Source organism: Rhineura floridana, chromosome 1 (genome assembly GCF_030035675.1).
Source record: "Rhineura floridana isolate rRhiFlo1 chromosome 1, rRhiFlo1.hap2, whole genome shotgun sequence".
NCBI lineage: Eukaryota > Metazoa > Chordata > Lepidosauria > Squamata > Rhineuridae > Rhineura > Rhineura floridana.
In genome coordinates this window covers 157,483,049-157,501,485 of record NC_084480.1, presented here as the reverse complement: position 1 = coordinate 157,501,485, position 18,437 = coordinate 157,483,049, and the positions used below count along the sequence as shown (strand labels likewise).

The 18,437-nt window shown below is 43.2% G+C and overlaps 1 protein-coding gene across 5 annotated transcripts in view; it reads left to right on the top strand.

The window, feature by feature from the left end:
* The window catches only part of TRPC4 (transient receptor potential cation channel subfamily C member 4), a 270,872-nt gene that overhangs the window by 245,097 nt on the left and 7,338 nt on the right, over positions 1 to 18,437 (top strand). For all 5 annotated transcript variants that reach the window (XM_061639275.1, XM_061639293.1, XM_061639284.1 and 2 more), the window contains exons 9-10: positions 12,609 to 12,650; positions 16,346 to 16,435. In XM_061639275.1, coding sequence (XP_061495259.1) covers positions 12,609 to 12,650; positions 16,346 to 16,435 — 132 coding nt within the window. The remainder of the gene's footprint in view (positions 1 to 12,608; positions 12,651 to 16,345; positions 16,436 to 18,437) is intronic.

Below are 18,437 nucleotides of genomic sequence, written 5' to 3'. Positions count from 1 at the left end.
CACTTGCCACTCAAGGGATATGGTCAATCAAATCTTTGAAACAAGGAACCTTCTACCCAAATTTGGCCTTTCAGTCCAAAGATATTATATTAACACAGCCCATCCCATCCCTCTAATGATTCCACGCCCTCAGCTTAGCTTCACTAATTCCTCAGTGCTACTACTAGAAGATTCCAACATTATGGGATCCACGACGACATCAGATGATCTCTCAATGAGAACTACTAGTCCTCAGGAGCAGACCGAACCATTATATCTCAACGAGACCCTCTTTCAGGACCTGGACCCCGAAGAAAGCCAACAAGTGGAATTATACCTTACTCTGCCAGAACCTGAAAGACTGGTGCTCATTAATAGACTTCTCAGTTTGATCTCTCGACTCCAGTTATCTTCACAGCCCAATTCCCTCCCAGAAACTTCTGCTTTACAGCTGGCTGACCACTCTGCCCACTGTAATAATGATAAGGAGTCTATAAATTACAAACCTGCTACTCATTCCCAGTTTGAGCTTCGTCTTAACACCAGTTCCGTGCGGCCCCCTGCCTCCAACAACCCTAGGATTTCCATTCCAGCTCAAAAATCCAAGCAAAATTGCTTCACAAAGAATGGAGCAATTTTCAACGATGATACTGGCTCACTCAATATAATTGATGAACTAAATTGACATCCATACCAACCCCCAACTGATGTCTTTTCTGCTAATTCTGCCCGAGCTGACAATGTAACCAACTCTCTAAAATTCATTTTTTGGAACATTGCAGGTTGGAACTCGATGGTAACAGATCCTGAATGGCTTCCATATCTATCTAGATTTGAAATTATTGCCCTACAGGAAACCTGGGCCACTGATAGGCCCCACATAAACGGTTTTTCTGCCTTTGATCTTCCTGCCCTGCCCTCTTCGAGTGGTAGAGCGAAAGGAGGCCTGCTGACCCTAATATCATCCTCCATTAACATCAAAATACACCCTATACAGCACCTTGCCCCATTGGCTCTTTCCTTGCTTCTGGAAATAGGTGCCCTTTCAATCATTTTTGTTAATGTGTATATTCCTCCCGCCAAGGATTATGCTTCCATTGACCATAACTGGAAATTATTTGATCTCTATATCACAAATCTTGAGAACTCCCACCCCAACGCAAAAATGATAATTTTGGGAGATCTCAATGCAAGAATTGGCCCCAATAATAATGAATTACTTTCCTCGCCTCTCTGGAGAGGCGAAGAATGTGATCACACAGCCTTCTATTACGTAAGGAATTCAAAAGATATGGTCATCAACTATAGCGGAATAAATTTAGCCCGCTTTGTAGCTTCCCATCACATGATCGTCTTAAATGGCCTTAAGAATATCGATGATTGTGCAGAGTTCGCATACATCTCTAACCACGGCTGTAGTATAATCGATTATGCCTTAATCTCCCAAAAATTGCTTAGCACGATTGATCGATTCCATATCGGAACAAAACTAGGTAGTGACCATCTCCCCCTGACTGTCATATGCATTACCCCCAAAGGGATTTCCTTGGCCCATAAATACAACCCTATTGAAAACTTTACTTCCTACCGTAAAAGACCTTACTGGACCCTCCCACTAGCTACAAGCATAGGACAATACTTGTCCGCACCGAATATGTAAGCTATTCGCTCCTTGCTGATGAACTTAGATTCCCCAGTCGAGACTCTCTTTGCTTACGAATCTCTATCTTCAGCACTAAGCTCCTTCTTAGCCCCCCGGCCCTCAGCAGTCAAATCTAACAACTTTAATTGCCCTAAATGGTTTGACAAGGAATGTCTAGCTTTAAAACGGCGCCTAAGATCCATCTATCTTAACTACCACAACCAACATCTTATTTCCCTTCCCTCCGAATATTATTCAACCAAGAAATTGTATAAGGCAACTCTTGTGCGCAAAAAACATCAAGCCCTCAAGGAGGAATGGAACAATCTCATTGCCGCATCCATGCAAAGCAACCCGGAGAATTTCTGGTCTATTATTAAGAAGGCATTTAGAACTCACCCCATAGCTGTGAACGCTATCCTCCCCCAAACATGGGAAAGTTACTTTGCGTCTCTGTATCAGTCAAAACACCCAACCAACTCAATTAAAAATTTGTCCCCTGAATTTTCCCTTCTTCCGGAGTGGCCTCCTGTCAGCCAAGCCGAAATTAGCGATCTGATTGTTGAACTTAAGAAGGGTAAAGCACCAGGCCTAGACAACATTCCTGCTGGACTTTTGCAAGAAAACCAAGATTGGTGGGGCCCCCTATTAGCAAAACTTTTCACCAACTTTAACAAATCGGGACATTTTCCAATTTCGTGGCAAGAGGCTATCATTATTCCCATTCATAAAAAAGGGGACGTTCAAGACCCTTCCAATTACCACCCGATTAGTCTCCTTTCCATAATTGGAAAGCTATACGCCTCTTATTTGAAAACAAAACTTCAGTTATGGCTAGATGACCAAAATATTCTGGGACTAGAGCAAGCAGGATTTCGGAAAGGTTTCTCCACTCTAAATCACTGCATAATCCTGCAACATCTAGCTGAAAAATACAACAAACATAACAGTCCCGGGCTCCATGCTGCCTTCATAGACTTAAAGGCCGCTTTTGATTCCATACCAAGGGACAAACTTTGGCATAAATTAATAAACACCACTATAGATAGAAGACTTCTTTTTCTGATTTATAAATTGCACCAGAATACTTCCATCCGCGTATGCTGTGGTAAAGATGGGGGCCTCTCAAACCCCATACACACATTTTTGGGGGTGAGACAAGGCTGCATTTTAACCCCACTCCTTTTTAATTTATATCTTAATGACCTGGCAGATCACTGCCTTGCTAACAACTTTCATATTCCTAAAATCGCTTCCACACCCTGCCCGTTACTACTTTATGCAGACAACACCGTCCTACTATCCTTCACGAAGATTGGCCTTACCCGAATGATAAAGGCATCTATGTCCTATTGCAATGACAATCAACTAGTCATTAATTTTGAAAAAACCAAAATTTTAGTTTTCATTAACAACAAAACTCTCCCTGTCTGGACGATTAATGGTCACCAAATAGCACAAGTTGCCTATTACAAATATTTGGGCTTAACTTTTCACGCCTCACTGAGCTGGTCTACTCATATACGGGCAACAGTAATGAAAGCAAGGCATTCCATTAAGACCTTACTTCGTTTTTTCCATCATAAAGGCGGACGCTTCGTCCCAGCTCTGATTAAACTATTTTCATACAAGATTATCCCCCAACTCTTATATGGCGCCCCTGTTTGGATAAATTCCTTAGGTTCCTCTGTTGAAACCATACTTTCCAGTTTCCTCCGTTGCCTTCCAGCTGTGCCCCATTGTGTCCCTTCAGCGGCCTTAAGACTTGAATGCGGATTGACCTCTTTGGAATGTCGAGCATGGATCATGACTTTTAATTTCTGGGCAAAAACTTCGTTTAATCCTCCCCAAGGCCTTTTAGCTTCATTCTGGAATGACCCTTACCACTCTTCCTGGCTAACAACCATAGAAGCCAAACTGCAGAAAATTGGCCTCTCTAAAGTCTATTTGGCCTCCCTGTCCCATAATGATGCAATTACACAGATTTGTACTCGGCTTATGGACATTGACTATCAAAACTCAATCGCCAATGCTTCCAAAACGTGTTCCCCACTGTTTCTAAACTTACCCTTTGTATCTGGTAAACTCGCCCCCTATTTGTATTTTCTCACTACACCCAAACTACGTTTAGTCTTCACAAAAGCCAGGTTCAATGCCCTAAATTCAGCAGTAACGGAAGGGAGATTTCGACAAATTCCATATGAACACAGTTTTTGTCCTTGCGGATGCGCCCAGATAGAAACTCTTACCCATTCCATTCTGGTCTGCCCGTTATACTCACAAATTCAAGCTAAATTCCTCAACTCCATACTGATGACCCAGAAACTTAAAAATTCTTCCCCCGAAGACACGATTGCTTGCCTTCTTGCAGGCTCCGACAAAGACATCACCATACAAGTAGCCAAATTTCTCTTTGCCGCTCAATCAATACGCGCTTCCTTTTAATGTCTGCTTTATGAATTATGTTTCCGTTTTGTATTATATATTGTTTTTTCTTCATTTTGTACTATGCTTCTGGGTCATTGACCGCAATTTTAATAAATCAATCAATACTGTAGTAAAGAAATGTTTAGAAAGGCACATTCTGATATGTTGACAGTCAAAGCATTGCAGGTGTGTCCTGAGTCGGGCAGATCACAAGAGTGTTGTTTATGAGTGTCATTAGTGCCACTTCATCTCAATATTGATCAGGATACCCTGGGGTTCTTGAAGGATTTCTTCACTAGTCTTTCTACAGAAGTAAAAATCCTAATGACTCTAGATCATGGGGTTAAAAAGCCTCATGGTGCAGACATAACATGTACCTTACCCAAGCATCCCAGTAGTTTAAAGGAGTCAAGCCCGATTATTTCTTTCTCATTACACAAACGAGTGAGTCAGAATGAAAGAGTGCTTGAGGAAATCAGGAAACAAGGGAGAGCATTTTTAGTTGTGGCTGGTTTCTACTGTAAATTTATAGAAGATTTTGGGGAAATAGCAACCCCCTTGCATGAGCTAACAAGAAAAAAATGTGCTGAGTGTGTGGTGTGGATGGATGAATGTCAAAAGGCTTTTGACCTTCTAAAGCAAGCCTTGTGCCAAGGGCCTGTATTGATAGCACCAGATTTCGAGCAACCATTCATCGTGGCCATGGATGCATCGGATCTAGTGCTGGGAGTCGTCTTGCTGCAAGAGAGGGGAGGCACCAGACATTCAGTGGCGTATCTTAGTCGCAAGCTGATATTGCCCCCACACAAAGAAGACTCATGACACCAAACTGGTGTAATGTTATATTTATTAAAATATAACATCCTAAATCCAATCCAATACAGCCAATTATTCAAATCTATATCTTTTCGGGCAGGTGAGGCTAAACCTAACAATGAGGGATTACACCCTCACCTTCTTAAGGCATCACTTCTCATCATCACATGACTCCATAGTCAAGGACGTGGGTGAATTCCTCCCTCCTTGCTCTTGGAGCCAGCTGTGTGGTTCCAACCTCCACACCATGGCCCCGCCGTACAGGCGTTCACCATGATGCGCAAGCAGGTCCCACAAGGACACAACACAGATCCCCACTGGACACAAAGCCCTGATGGTTCCTTAGGAAGTGCCCCTTTTTCATGATGCCTTAACCACCTAATTTTAACCCCCATATACCTCACCTGCCCGAATTCTATGCCACAAGAGGGGATCAGCTTAAGCTTGGTCCCCTCCACCCAATGAGGATAACAATCCCCTTAATCCCCCCATAAGATCCTCCAAAAACAGGTCACACCCTTGCTCAGAAAGATGAACACCATCATCTCGAAATAGATGTGGGGCATGGAACCTAATCCTATCATGAGGAATAACTGCCCCACCCAAAGACAAAACTAAATCTCTAACCTTCCTATTGACCCATTTCCTAGCTCTATCTATCTTATTGGGGTGAACAGCACCCCTCCAAACCCTTCTAACAAGCATTTCAGACCATACAAGCAGAAGATGGGGATATGATCTAATAAGCTACGTGAGATCATGTGTAACTTTTAGCAGCAAATCCAACCCAGGACGCTGCACCAAATCATTTTCATCCAAATGAATTAACAATATGTGCGGCCTGTCAGCCAATGACATGATCCGGCACACAGCAGGCAGCAACGCATCCCATAACATGCCCCTCCGGGCTTCCCACTGAATCGTAGCTGTGGCAGAAAGCTGCAGCTGTGTTCCATAAACAGACGAGGATGCCCTCCGGTGAGCCCAAAACACAATTGAGTGGCCACACAAGACGATCCTGACGGGAATTGGGATGTTTGTCAAACCTACAGGAAACAAAAACAAAGTCATCTGTTAAAACCTGATGTAAGACTTAAATGCATCGGAACGCCACCTTCCGATCGCCTGTATCTCGCTGATACTCATGCCCACAAGGGCCGCAGCTGTAGCTGCACCAATCTGGAAAGAATGCAGCCCATAGACTCCAGCATCGTGACCACTGGCCAACAAGGCCTGCCAAACAACGGCCCAAAATTGAAATTGAGTCAGGGCAGTACCATCCACATGTATGAACAAATAACGCTGGCCCGCTGGCCGAATGGATAAGAATTGTCGCATTGCAGACACAGGGCACAATACCTGGACTTGACGACTTCGTAAATGCACGATACTGCCATGGCCCTTTTGATCGGTCTTAGAGACCCGCAGTGAAAACCTCACTATATCTGCACCTAATGTGCAATCGCCAAAGCATAAGGCTCGATAAGTCACATCGCACTTAGAAGGGGGCAATACTTCACTAGGGCGAAAAGCACCATAAAACATCGTCAGAGTTACTGCGGCGAACAGGTGCGACTCATACTGAGATGAGCATAAAGACTTAAATAGTGCCAGGATCTGGAGGAGGACATCGGGCGTGATTGGCCTCCTCCGGTCAGCGGCCCTGGGAGCGGAACGCGACCAACTCTCAAGGACCTTTCTGACCCTAAAATCTACAGAATGATCCGGCAGCCCCCTTGCCTTGGAAATAAAGGCTAGTGCCGAGAGGTGACCAGCGATAGTAGAAACAGAATTATTGTGCCCTTATAAATGTATCATAAACTGCAATAAATGCTCCACAGGAATAGGCCACTCCAAAGGCAGCTCCGTGCCTATACGGAAAGTCTGGAACTTAGCGAATGAACGCTCATACGCATTTTGAGTACTGGGAGCCAGAGCGGCAGCAATCGCAACCCAACTTCTAGTTGCCAAGGTTCCACAGGAAAGGTGGGATTGGTACAGGATCCTGAGCCGCTCCAGGTGCAAGCTCCCGAAAGCGTGCCATCTGTAAGCGTGAAGGTGCATCAGCTACTGTATTCTGCAAACCTGGAACATGTCTGGCCAGGAATAAAATATTAAAGCGCAAGCATTGCAACACAAAAGCACGCACCAAGCGCATGACACGAGGAGACTTAGAAGTTTGGGCATTAATCACGCTAACTGTGGAAATATTATTGCACCAGAAGCGCACTGTGCGGTTTGTAAATGCCTTTGGCCAGATATAAACAGCGACCACAATTGGAAAAAATTCCAAAAATGTCAAATTGGAAGTAATTCCGATATCTCGCCAACTGTCAGGCCATCGCTCAGCACACCACTGGGCTCTAAAGATGACCCCAAAGCCAATGCCTCCGGCAGCGTCAGAATGCACTTGTAATTCCGCTTCTAAGAGTAATTCCTCCCTCGAAAAGGAAAGACCATTGAAATCCTTCAGGAATTCAAGCCACATGTACAAATCCTCTCTCATCCCTGACGTGATCCTTATGAAATGGAAGCGAGAGTGAACTCCCTTCATGGCGTCACATAAACGCCTGAGGAACGCACGACCAGGGGAAATAACTTTGGAAGCAAAAACTAAGTGGCCGACAAGTTCCTGTAACCGGGCCAATGTGATCTTTTTCAACCCTATTACTGGACAGAGCAGTTGACGCAGTACTTCTCAAGCGGCAAACGTGAGGACTGAGTCACAGTATCTAACTGAATCCCTAAGAAAATAAGGGAAGTAGTAGGGCCCTCTGACTTTTCGGGAGCTAACGGAACTCCCAATTCGTCAGTTAAAGTGTCAAAAGATTGCATCAAATGAAGGCAATGAGAAGACCCGGCCGGCCCCACAAATAAAAAAAAAATCATCAAGATAATGAGCAGAAAAGGAGGACGATGCTTTCCTCCTCAATGCCCATTCTAGAAATGTGCTAAATGCTTCAAAAGCAGCACATGACACAGAACAGCCAATTGGCATAGCTCTGTCGACGTAAAACTGATCTTGAAATTTAAAACCAAGCAAATCCACATCCTCAGGGTGTACTGGCAAAAGGTGAAAAGCAGATTTTATATCACACTTTGCCATTAAAGCACCCCTTCCAGCTTTTCTAACTACTCTAACCGCCTCGTCAAAAGAAGTATATCTAACTGATGCAAATAATGGGGAAATGCCATCATTGACAGAGGCCCCTTTTGGGAATGACAAATTATGAATCAGGCGATATTCTACAGCCTGCTTCTTAGGGATAATACCTAAAGGGGAAATCCTCAAATTTTCCAAAGGAGGAAAACGGAAGGGGCCTGATATCCGATCAGCAAGTATCTCCTTATGAAGCTTGGCCAAAACTACGGGCGCTAAATTACTATAAGAGGGCTGATTGACTAGCGATGTAGCAATCCTAGGACCCTCATAAGGGATACAAAAACCATCCATAAAACCCTGGAGTATAAAACTAGCAGCCTGCCGATTGGGATAATGCTCTAACAGCTTCGCCAAGGGAGCCAGCTTGATCGGGCTACTGGCCTTGCGACGTACAGCCGCTATTGCCAGACCCGCGTTTTGGCTGTGGGTGCTCCCCTGTACCCTGTCGAGCTGTACGTGCTCTCTGGCAAGAGGAACTAGAGTGGTTGCCTCCGCACAGTTCACAAACATGTCGGAACCTACAGGGATGTCTAGAGCATCGGCCATTGCTATTAAATTTCCAGCAGACTTGTTGGGATTGAACCCACTGCCCGCCTTGGCTGTAGCCAGAGGCGGAAGTCTGCGCACGTGCCAATAAATGCCCACTATCGGCCCTATCTCCAAGAGAGGGCCTGGCGGGGGTCATAGAACGTAGCCACAGTCCAGTATGTTCAATGTCCCAACGAAGGGTGGGATCTAATGCTGCTCTTTGTCTAAAATTCTGATCATACCTAAGCCAAGCGGTTCCAGAGAATTCTCGGAAGGCCCGATGCACTATATCCTGATATTTTATCATGGATAAAGCCCTAGACGGATAAGCCTGTGTTATAACACCCATATAAATCGTATAGGCGTTCAACCAATTAGGCCACACCCTATCCACCTTCCTTTTGATCACTGCCTCACGCTCTTTCCCTTCCTGACCGTCCCTGGGCTTAGCCTTATGCTCACGAAACAGGAGAGTAAACAAGTCAATATACTCTCCCCTCCAAATTTTTTCTTTTGTTCCTAACAATAAATGATCACCTAACGGAATGGAGGTATCTCCTTGAGGATAAACCCCATATGGAAGGGACAAAGAAGCAGGTGATTGAGAAGAGGAAATCGAAGGCGGCTGTCAAGGACTCACTGCAGCCGCCGGCCAAGGAAGCTGTGGGTGCTGGGGTACCAACACCCCTCTCATAAACACTACTGGGTGGGCAGCTTCTCCCAATGAAGGAGAATCAGCTGTTTGTGTATCCCTGAAGGGCAGTGGAATCCTGTGGATGTGTATTGCGAGCTTGTGAGTGCATGATTTGCTCACCTGTATACGCCGAAGGAGACGCAATCACAGAAGGTGCTGCAAACCCAGAAACCATTGGAGTAAACGCTGCAGCATCATGCGGAACTGGCTGCTAACTTCGCATATGCCCAGCAGCTGACGGAACTGAAGGAGTGACAGCAGAAATAGGTGCTTGAGCAGCTGGTAAACATGCAGTATGCGTACGGGTTGCTGGCTCCTCACTGGGTACCGCAGCTTCCAGAACCCCGATTCTAGAAACTAAATCAGCAAGAATACGATTTTTAGGCTTTTTGGAAGCCAACCGTGCAGATTTCTTACCTGCTGGAGCGGTACTTGTGCCAGCCTCAGCATCCAGGGGCTGTCTGCGTTCCTTTTCCAACGCTTCCACCCTAGCCACCAAGGCACGGATGGTCCCAAAATCCTCCTCTTCATCAGAAGACAGGTTCTGCTGTGGTGGAGGGCACTTTGTAGTTTGCTTGACCACCCGCACCCCATTTTTCTGCTGAGCCTTCCTGGGAGGCATTTTGTAAGAAACAATAAACAACAACAATTATACAAAAGACCAAAATGCTATTATAATCTAATTATGGAGTCAACAAATTATAATAATAATTAGCATACACCAAGTGCCTATAACACTACAACTAATAAATTAACCCAACCTCTTTGGTTATTTATATATTTTATTTATTTACTTATTTACTTATACATTTATTTATTTATTATATACAAAGGGAAAGTGGAAAAAGGTTTGAAGGTAAAGGGAAGTGGGAAGGGGGGTGGTAATTTATATTTTTAACACTAATAAACTGAATAAATAACAACTAGTAAATGAATTTTAAAGTAATGGAATACCTTAGTTATTAAATTAACAGAAACAATACTTATTATATCTTTAAACCTTTGCTCTAAAAATAATTAGGTAACTACCAAAGTAACCAAAAGGATTAACAATCTAAATGGAATTACGTAACAAGAATAACTGGAGGGGGGGGCAAATATCTCAACATTAACTAAAGCAAAGGCAGAATTAATTAAAGACACACAAACTAAAACAGGAACAAACAGCCAACCAACTCAAACCCTCGTAACTGAAACTTAAAAGGCAGTAACACTAAAGGGAACTAAACCAGGAAATAAGGAAGCCGGCTTGCCGCCCCGCCGCTGCGGGGCACGTAGGCGGACTCCCGCCGCCCAGCTGATCGTCGGAGATCCGATAATAGCAAGTAAAGGCTCGAAGGAAAACAAGAGGCAAAGGAATCACAAGCGATGAAAACTCTCTGAACGAACGCCAACGCCGCCAACGGAGCAACGTGGAATGAGGAGTAAAAGCAGCTGCCGCGAGGCGAAAAAGGCAAGAGCAGGAAGAACGGAGCAGCCTTATATCTGCTGCTCAGCGCCCTCCCTGATAGGATGATTGATCTCACGTGGCTCCTAGCACTTGATTTGAGAATGTTCCCAAGTCTTCCCTGTAATTATGGTGGAGGCAAATACGCCCCTAATTAGGAACGACATCGCGGGAGAAGAATTATTCGTTGGTCCAAAAGGAGTGCCTAGAGGTCGTGTGGGGACTGAGCAAGTTGCGCCCATATGTGTGGGGAAGAAGATTTACAGTGACAACAGATCATCGAGCATTGCTATGGTTAGAGACCATGAGAAATAATAACACCATGCTGCAGAGGTGGTCCTGGGCTTTACAAGAATACCAGGTGGACTTTAAGTTCATAAAAGGCAAGGGCAATGTATTAGCCAATGGACTTTCAAGACAGATGGCTGGGACTGCAGTGACATGACCCAGACGTGGGTGCAGAAAGACATTTTCCCCTAAGAGACTTGGTTTTTATTATTAACGTGTCGTATGAATCCTAGAGTAGGAATAATACTTTGCTGCTATTTTAAGGGGGGGGATGTGATGTTCCTGCTTATATTGTAAATATGGTAAGTGCTGTTTATATAGAAGACATATGGTAAGTGGAGTGAAAGAGGAGGGGGAGTACATGAGCAGTAGAATGCTGGATGATTGGCTGAGCGTTTGAATGGCTGGGAGTATAAATGGAAGAATGACAGTTGAATTGAGGAGGTTGTGGTTGAGGAGGTGGTGTTTGAGAGGTTGAGAGAGAGGTTGGAGATTTGAGGGTTGGTGATGTTGAGATGAGTCGGAGTTCTGAGGCAATTAGTAAGAAGTCAAGTACCTAACAGAATATAGATGAAACCATATGCTTGTGAAACATTCCTTCAGTAATCTTGTTATTTCTAATTCTTAATAAATACTTTCTTGGTTAAACATAAGCCTGATTCCTTCAGCTGGGAACACATACCAGGGGGAATAGCAAAGTAACCAAGGCTGAACAGTTGTATTGAATGGTGGCAGCGGAGGATCGGAGGAAAGTGTATCCAGTCCCACAGAGAAACCCAGGGCTGTATGCTTCAGAGACAAGAGGCTGCAGGGTGTGTGTGTGAATTACCTATACCCATAGACACAAGGTATCGAGATAGCCTGGCAGAGACTGAGGCACAGTCTAAAGGCTATAAGAGATACAGAGTGTGGGGTAGTGAGGCCTAGCAGGGGGATTTGTTGAAATCTGTGCTAGAGCTGTAAAGGGTAAGAAGAAAAACTGACGTTCCTGTCTGCTGGTAGCCACAAGTGAGAGCTTCACTGGTGGTGCTGGGGAAGGACGTCACGGGCGTTTCATGTAGCTCTTCTGGTATATTTTTAGGATTTTATGTTGAAACTCTTGATTTGTAGTAAGCCCATCTACAGAAAGCAGTTGTGATTGTCTCCCCTGGCTTCCATTTTGCAACTAGTTATGTCCCAGATTACTATTTGTGACTGTGCTTTTAGTCATCATTTTGCAACTGCTAAGCCACCATTTTGCAGTTTGCTCCAGAGGATAGACCACAAGGCTCTGGTTTAAAAAAAAAAAGGAAAAAGGCAGGTAGAACACAGAAATCTGAAGTCTGCTTACTAGATACTATGTCAGCTGATCTATAACCATTTTCCTTTCCTTGAAGTAAATGTTGAAAACAGGAACTCTTGTGAATGGCTCTTTCTTGTAAAATTGATATTGTCTTCACATTATGATGTACCATTATTCACATTCCTCCCTGAGGAATTATTTTTTGTTTAAAAGGTTGCATTAAATTAAGCCCAATTTTGACAGACCTCTGTGGATGATTTTGGCCATGGGGGACATTTCTGCTATTCAGCTATACATGGTTTCTGAATATCATTCCAGCCAATTCACGTTCTTTATTTTCAGAGACGTGCAGCTGATAATTTGAGAAGGCATCATCAGTATCAGGTAACCAATCTTCTGTTTTATTTTATTTTTTAATGGCGTATCATTGAACATATTACTCAGGCATTTTACTAGGGATGCCACAACAGGATACGGATTCAGGGTGGTATTCAACTCAGAATAGACCTATTAAAATGAATGAACCTAAGTTAGCAATGTCCATTAACTTCAGTGGGTCTACTCTGAGTAGGATTAGTGTTGAATACCTCCCTCAGTTTCCAACATGGATATTGTTGCCCTGTTGTTGGGGATAATTATTCCAAACCCATCTTATGACTGATGTTATCCAATCACTTTCTTTCAGAAAGAATAAATGATTGCATGCGCAAACTCCAATGGGTTAAGAATAGAAATGTGCAACTGAGGGCTCATCTACATGGTGGTTTAGTGTGTGTTTGGTGCTACTCACATCTTTAAATTTGCATGATTCACATGACGTTACTGGCAAACAGAAGCTATCACATAATTTTGTTCCTGTAAATCCATACTAACCCAATCCTCTGATAATATGAAAAGGGAAGGAAAAGAGTCTTCACTCTGTATCTCTAGTGCCTGCATATGCCTTGCTCTGATGCTTTTAGGTGGGTGTGTCAATCGCTCACCTCTTGACACCCACTATCTCCTCCTTTCTTTGTTCGTTTTATTTCCTGTAGGCTGACAAGCAAATTCTAGCTGCTCTTCCCCATTCTGCTAGCCTTTTTTATGTTGCTACAAATGGTGCCTTATTTTTCTTTCCCCCCTAACTTGTGCACAAAAGCATAACACTGCTCAAACAAAGATTTGTATTTCAGCTGTATCTGGAAGTGTGATTATTTGTATTTTCACTGGTACAATACAGCTGAATACAATAGTTTTTTTTTTAAAAAAATGAAACTTACTGGTAGAACAAACCAAGCATTGCCAAGTAACCAGAGGGAGTGGAAATGTTAAATCAGAGGGCGTGATTGATCCTTCCCCTCAGTGTGAATAGAAAACACCGTGTTTGAAGCTGGCATTGAACCCTTACTGTGGGCGGTGCAAATAGAAAATGGAGGTAAAAACAGCATCTTTAGTATGAAATTATGCTCCCGTGTGGATAAACCCTGAAAATATATCTGGATGCACAATGCACTGAAAGCAAAGAATAGCATCCCTTTTTTATGTTGCTGCAAACAGCCACGGGGGCCAGACTACTTAGTGTTCTACAGCTATTTGCTGCAACAAGCAGGCCCACTTCTTGGCAGATGAACGGTGCCTTTATCGTTTTTTCTTTTTTCCTTAACTTGTGTGCAAAGGTGTAATACTTCCAGCTACTTTTATACTTTCAGCTGCATCAACTCAAAATAAACTTGTCTAGCTAGTTTCTTTGTTATTGCTATGGTGGGTACCTGATTTAACATATCTAAAGGCAGATGATTATCTGCTGATGCATTAGGAGACTAGCCAACCTCAGCTTAGTGGGGCATTTAAGTAGCTTTTGCATAGATGAAAGTTGAAAAAGTATCAAAATATAAAAAGTCAAAGCAGAAATAATAGCAATACAAATAAATTTAAAAGTCTTAGATCATCTAATGCAGCATATTACAATTGCCAAATCAGGAATAAGGTCAATTCACTTGCCCACAAAGACCACCGGCAATTCAGACGAAGTACAGTAGGGGACAACGTTTCAGAACTCCTGATCTACAATGTTTACACTAATTTTGGGTCCTCCGCCAATGGGATGTAAGTGGCAGGAGGTGTTTCTTTCTCCACCCTCTTTGCCCACCATTTTTGGGTATTTTCAGGGGGGGTTAAGGAACCTACTGCAGCTCATAAAATAAAGAGAACACAGAGCTTGGAAAAGTTACTTTTTTGAACTACAGCTCCCATCATCCCCAGCCAGCGTGGCCAGTGGATTGGGCTGATGGGAGTTGTAGTTCAAAAAAGTAACTTTTCCAAGCTCTGAGAGAACATGCTCAGTTCCTTAGCAATCAGAGGGAGTGGAAATATAAAATTAAAGGGCAGGGTCATTAGGAAATTATTTATTTTATTTATTATTTGATTTATATCCCGCCCTTCCTCCCAGCAGGAGCCCAAATTATGTGATTGATCCTTCATAGAGGAAGGACTGCCTCTGTGAATGGAAAAGATCATGTTTGCAGCTAACATGGAGCACTCACTGCAGATGGTGCAAATACAAAGTGGACGTAAACCATGCTTCTAGTATGAAGCAATGCTCCTGTGTGCATAAGTCTTTAAAAAACCCTCTGAGCCTTTTGTGCACTATCTTGACACATTATAAATGGAATGTAGTTTACTCTAGGCAATGTTTTGCAATCCTCCCTCTGCACAGATTTGAACATAAACTAAAATTGCTGGCCTCGTATGTAAAAAAATAAAAACAGCAGGGGAACCAAGCACTTACCAATGATCTAAAACAAATAGAATCAATGGGGGATTCTGAGGGCTGCTAGTGTGTTCAAGTTAAGAATTTAGATTACGTACCAGGGAGAAAAAATCTTGTGACAATAGGAAACATTGGGTAATGGAACTGGTTGCCCAGATAAATTGTGATTTTCTTGTTGTCAAAGGCTGCAGTACCCCAAACATTTATTGGGAGTAAGAACCATTAAACTCAGCAGGACCTACTTCTGAATGAACATCTGTAGTACTGGGCTTTAAAAACTACAATAATTTTATGTATTCATTCATTACATTCATGTCCTGCTTTTTTCCAAGGAGCTTAGGACTTCATACAGTTCTTCCAATTTTATTCCCACAATAATCCTATGAGATAGGTTACATCAAGAGTGTGACTGTCCCAAACTCACCCAGTGTACTTCATGGCTAAGTGTGGATTTGAACCTGAGTCTCCCAGGTGAGATAGCTGCGGAAGATTTTGGTTCACACAATCTGCCAGTTCAACGGGCACCCTTAAATTACCATTTATTCCTTCTATGAATTCTGTTATTCCTTGTGTAAGGGTGCTGAGCTCTCTCCTGCCCAACGTGTCAAGACAGCAATCAGAAATTACCTCAGTGGACAAGGAACAAGGAGGAAGTCAGAGCTACCACATCTTTCAGGACAGTTACCTAGAGCCCTCTCTTCTCCTTTGACAGCTCTACAGACAGCCTTTTTGTCAATGATAGGCAACTAGTATCCTGGGTGGTCTAATCCGTTCCCTAGGGCTTCCCATCTGGTCCCCAGCACAGCTGCTGATCTCAGATACTCACTACAGTTGCTTTCTCCCAACTGTGGCACAGGTAAAGTGTGAAAAGAAACAGAGATGTAACAATGTTTCCCTTATGTATATATCACCTTGATTGAGGAGTAGCTTTCACTGTGAGAAGATTAATGAGCATTTTGCCTATGTCTCTGCTTGTGCCAGAGTGAGCCAGGAACAGAGCTAAGGGCTGTTGTGGGGCTTCAGCTCAATTCGAAATATGGCACCTGCTGAAATTTAGATTCCTATAAATAATGGCCAAAATGGAGATAATTCAGGTTCTCCTGGATCCTGCTCATCCTGCTCCACTTTGCCCCACAATTCCTGTGTGGCTGAATCTGATTCCAAGGAAAGTGTTTAGCTGGCAGTTGCTCTACACATAATGAGTTTTTTAAATGCCTATATTTTTGTAGTGACATAATCTAAAGCAAAAGCAGATGTAATGTATAGTTCATCAAATGTCAATCACAACAGTTAGACGTGCTGACAAAGTTGGACTGTTTTTATCTTTCAGGAGGTAATGAGAAATCTGGTAAAGAGATACGTGGCTGCAATGATAAGAGATGCTAAAACTGAAGAGGGGCTGACTGAAGAGAATTTTAAGGTGACTACTCTTAAGTTGGGCACCTTAATAACAGTGGATCAAAATACCACAGAACTTGAAGTGAAAATACCATCTAATATATTTCGTATCTGAAGTTGAGAACACACTCATTTACACATAAAAACATAAATTTGATACATTTTAATGCAACAAATGTCAATTTACACACGGTTTCTGTATCAAATATGGAAACATTAAAATATGGAAATACAAGCAGTCCATTTGATTTACCTGATGTAGAACTGAACCAGATCCTAGATGCATTACCAGCCCAAGAAATCTGGGTGTCTTGTGAAGAAAATCCAAATGTTAATTTGGGACACAAACCAGTTAACTCTGGGCACAATCTACTGAGTTTGGGTTTTTGTTTGCTTGTTTTTGCAGATATACTATTAAAATGAAAAGGAATTTTGCAGCAGTAGCAACAACAATAGTGCTCTTATATAGTTCCTGTACAGTTAAGTAAGAGTTTTCTATAAGAGTTACCTATAAGGTCCCATGGGTCAGACGTATCCATTTCCTCTCTTTACAGCCCTTAATGTTTCCCAAATATACGTTGCATGAGAGGGCCACCTCACCATACCAAAAAAGGACTGCCTCTGCCTAGAAGACTTGGATAGGAGCCCTGTTGGATCAGGCTAAAGACCCATCTAGTCTACCATCCTGTTCTCACAGTGGGCAACCAGGTGTCTATAGCCTGCAAGCAGCACCTGAGTACAACAGCCCTTCTCCACTTGTGATTTCCAACTTTTGGTATTCAGAGTCATACTGCCTCTGACAGTGGAGCTGTCAGCATTGGAGCTGAATGCTGGCAGAAGCTGAACTGTAGCAGAATCCCTGTTGAAGGAGCACACGTTTGTTGATAGGAAAGGTCCCTTCTTCTAGCTAACTAAGGTGGAGATGCAGCAAGGCATGCTTGTTCCTGCATCTCAAGAGATGAGAGATCCAAAAGTCTCCTCTTCGAGGGAGGACTTGAAGAGAGAGAAGAAGTAGGGAAGTGAGGTCAGCAATCATAAGAGTATCATCTATCACTGGAAAGTAGATCACAGAAGGGAAAGGATACTCTAGGAAGCATGAGGGCTCTTCTGTCTGTCTACTCTTTCCCCTGCAAACACATCACCCTTCAGTGCAGGCTGAGTTGGCCTCTAACACTTTCAACAGGAAGTAGAATGTAGCTATAATGGGTAGTAGAATTTGTCTAATCCCCTTTTAATGCCATCCAATTTGGTGGTTATCTCTACATCTTGTGAGAGAGAATTCCGTTGTTTACCTATCCATTGTATGAAGAAGTACTATCCATTGTCTGTCCTGAATCTTCAAACATTTAGGTTTGTTGCATGGCCCCAATTCTAGTATTATGAGAAAGGAAGAAAAACTACTCTGTTTACGTTTTCCATGCCATGAGTAATCTTACACATCTCTAGCATGTCCCCCCTTACTTGCTTGTTTTCTAAACTAAAAAGCCCTAGATGTTGTAACCTTTCTTCATAGGACAGTTGCTCCAACCTCCTGAACATTTTGGCTGTCCTTTTCGGAACCTTTTCCAGCTGTACAGTATTGTTGCACACCACCCCAATCTCCAAGCGGTGAGAGATTTCCAGGGGGCCTGTGCTTAAGTTTTCTTGCAAGAAGGTCAGTGGAGTCTATGGTGTGTTTATGAAATATGGTTCATTTACACACATTCCCAGCCTCACCGTAAGATGGAGGGGTTCAAAACATTAGCAGTCCAATAGATCTTGCTTTTCCATCAGGCTTACAGGAGGCATCCTAAGGCCATCGTGCAGGAAGCAGGCTTCTCTGCCTGTCTCCAGTTCCCAGTCTTTCCTCAGACTAAACCAAAAACACAAGCCTCTCTTTGGCCCCAGCAGTGGGGGGCTCTCCTGAAGAGTTTCAATAACAATAGGACCTCCCTGGCCCATTCACCAGTTAATGGGCACTTGACAGACCCATTAGCCCACCTGGCCACTCTATTAGATTAACAAAGAAGACTCATTGACCAGCG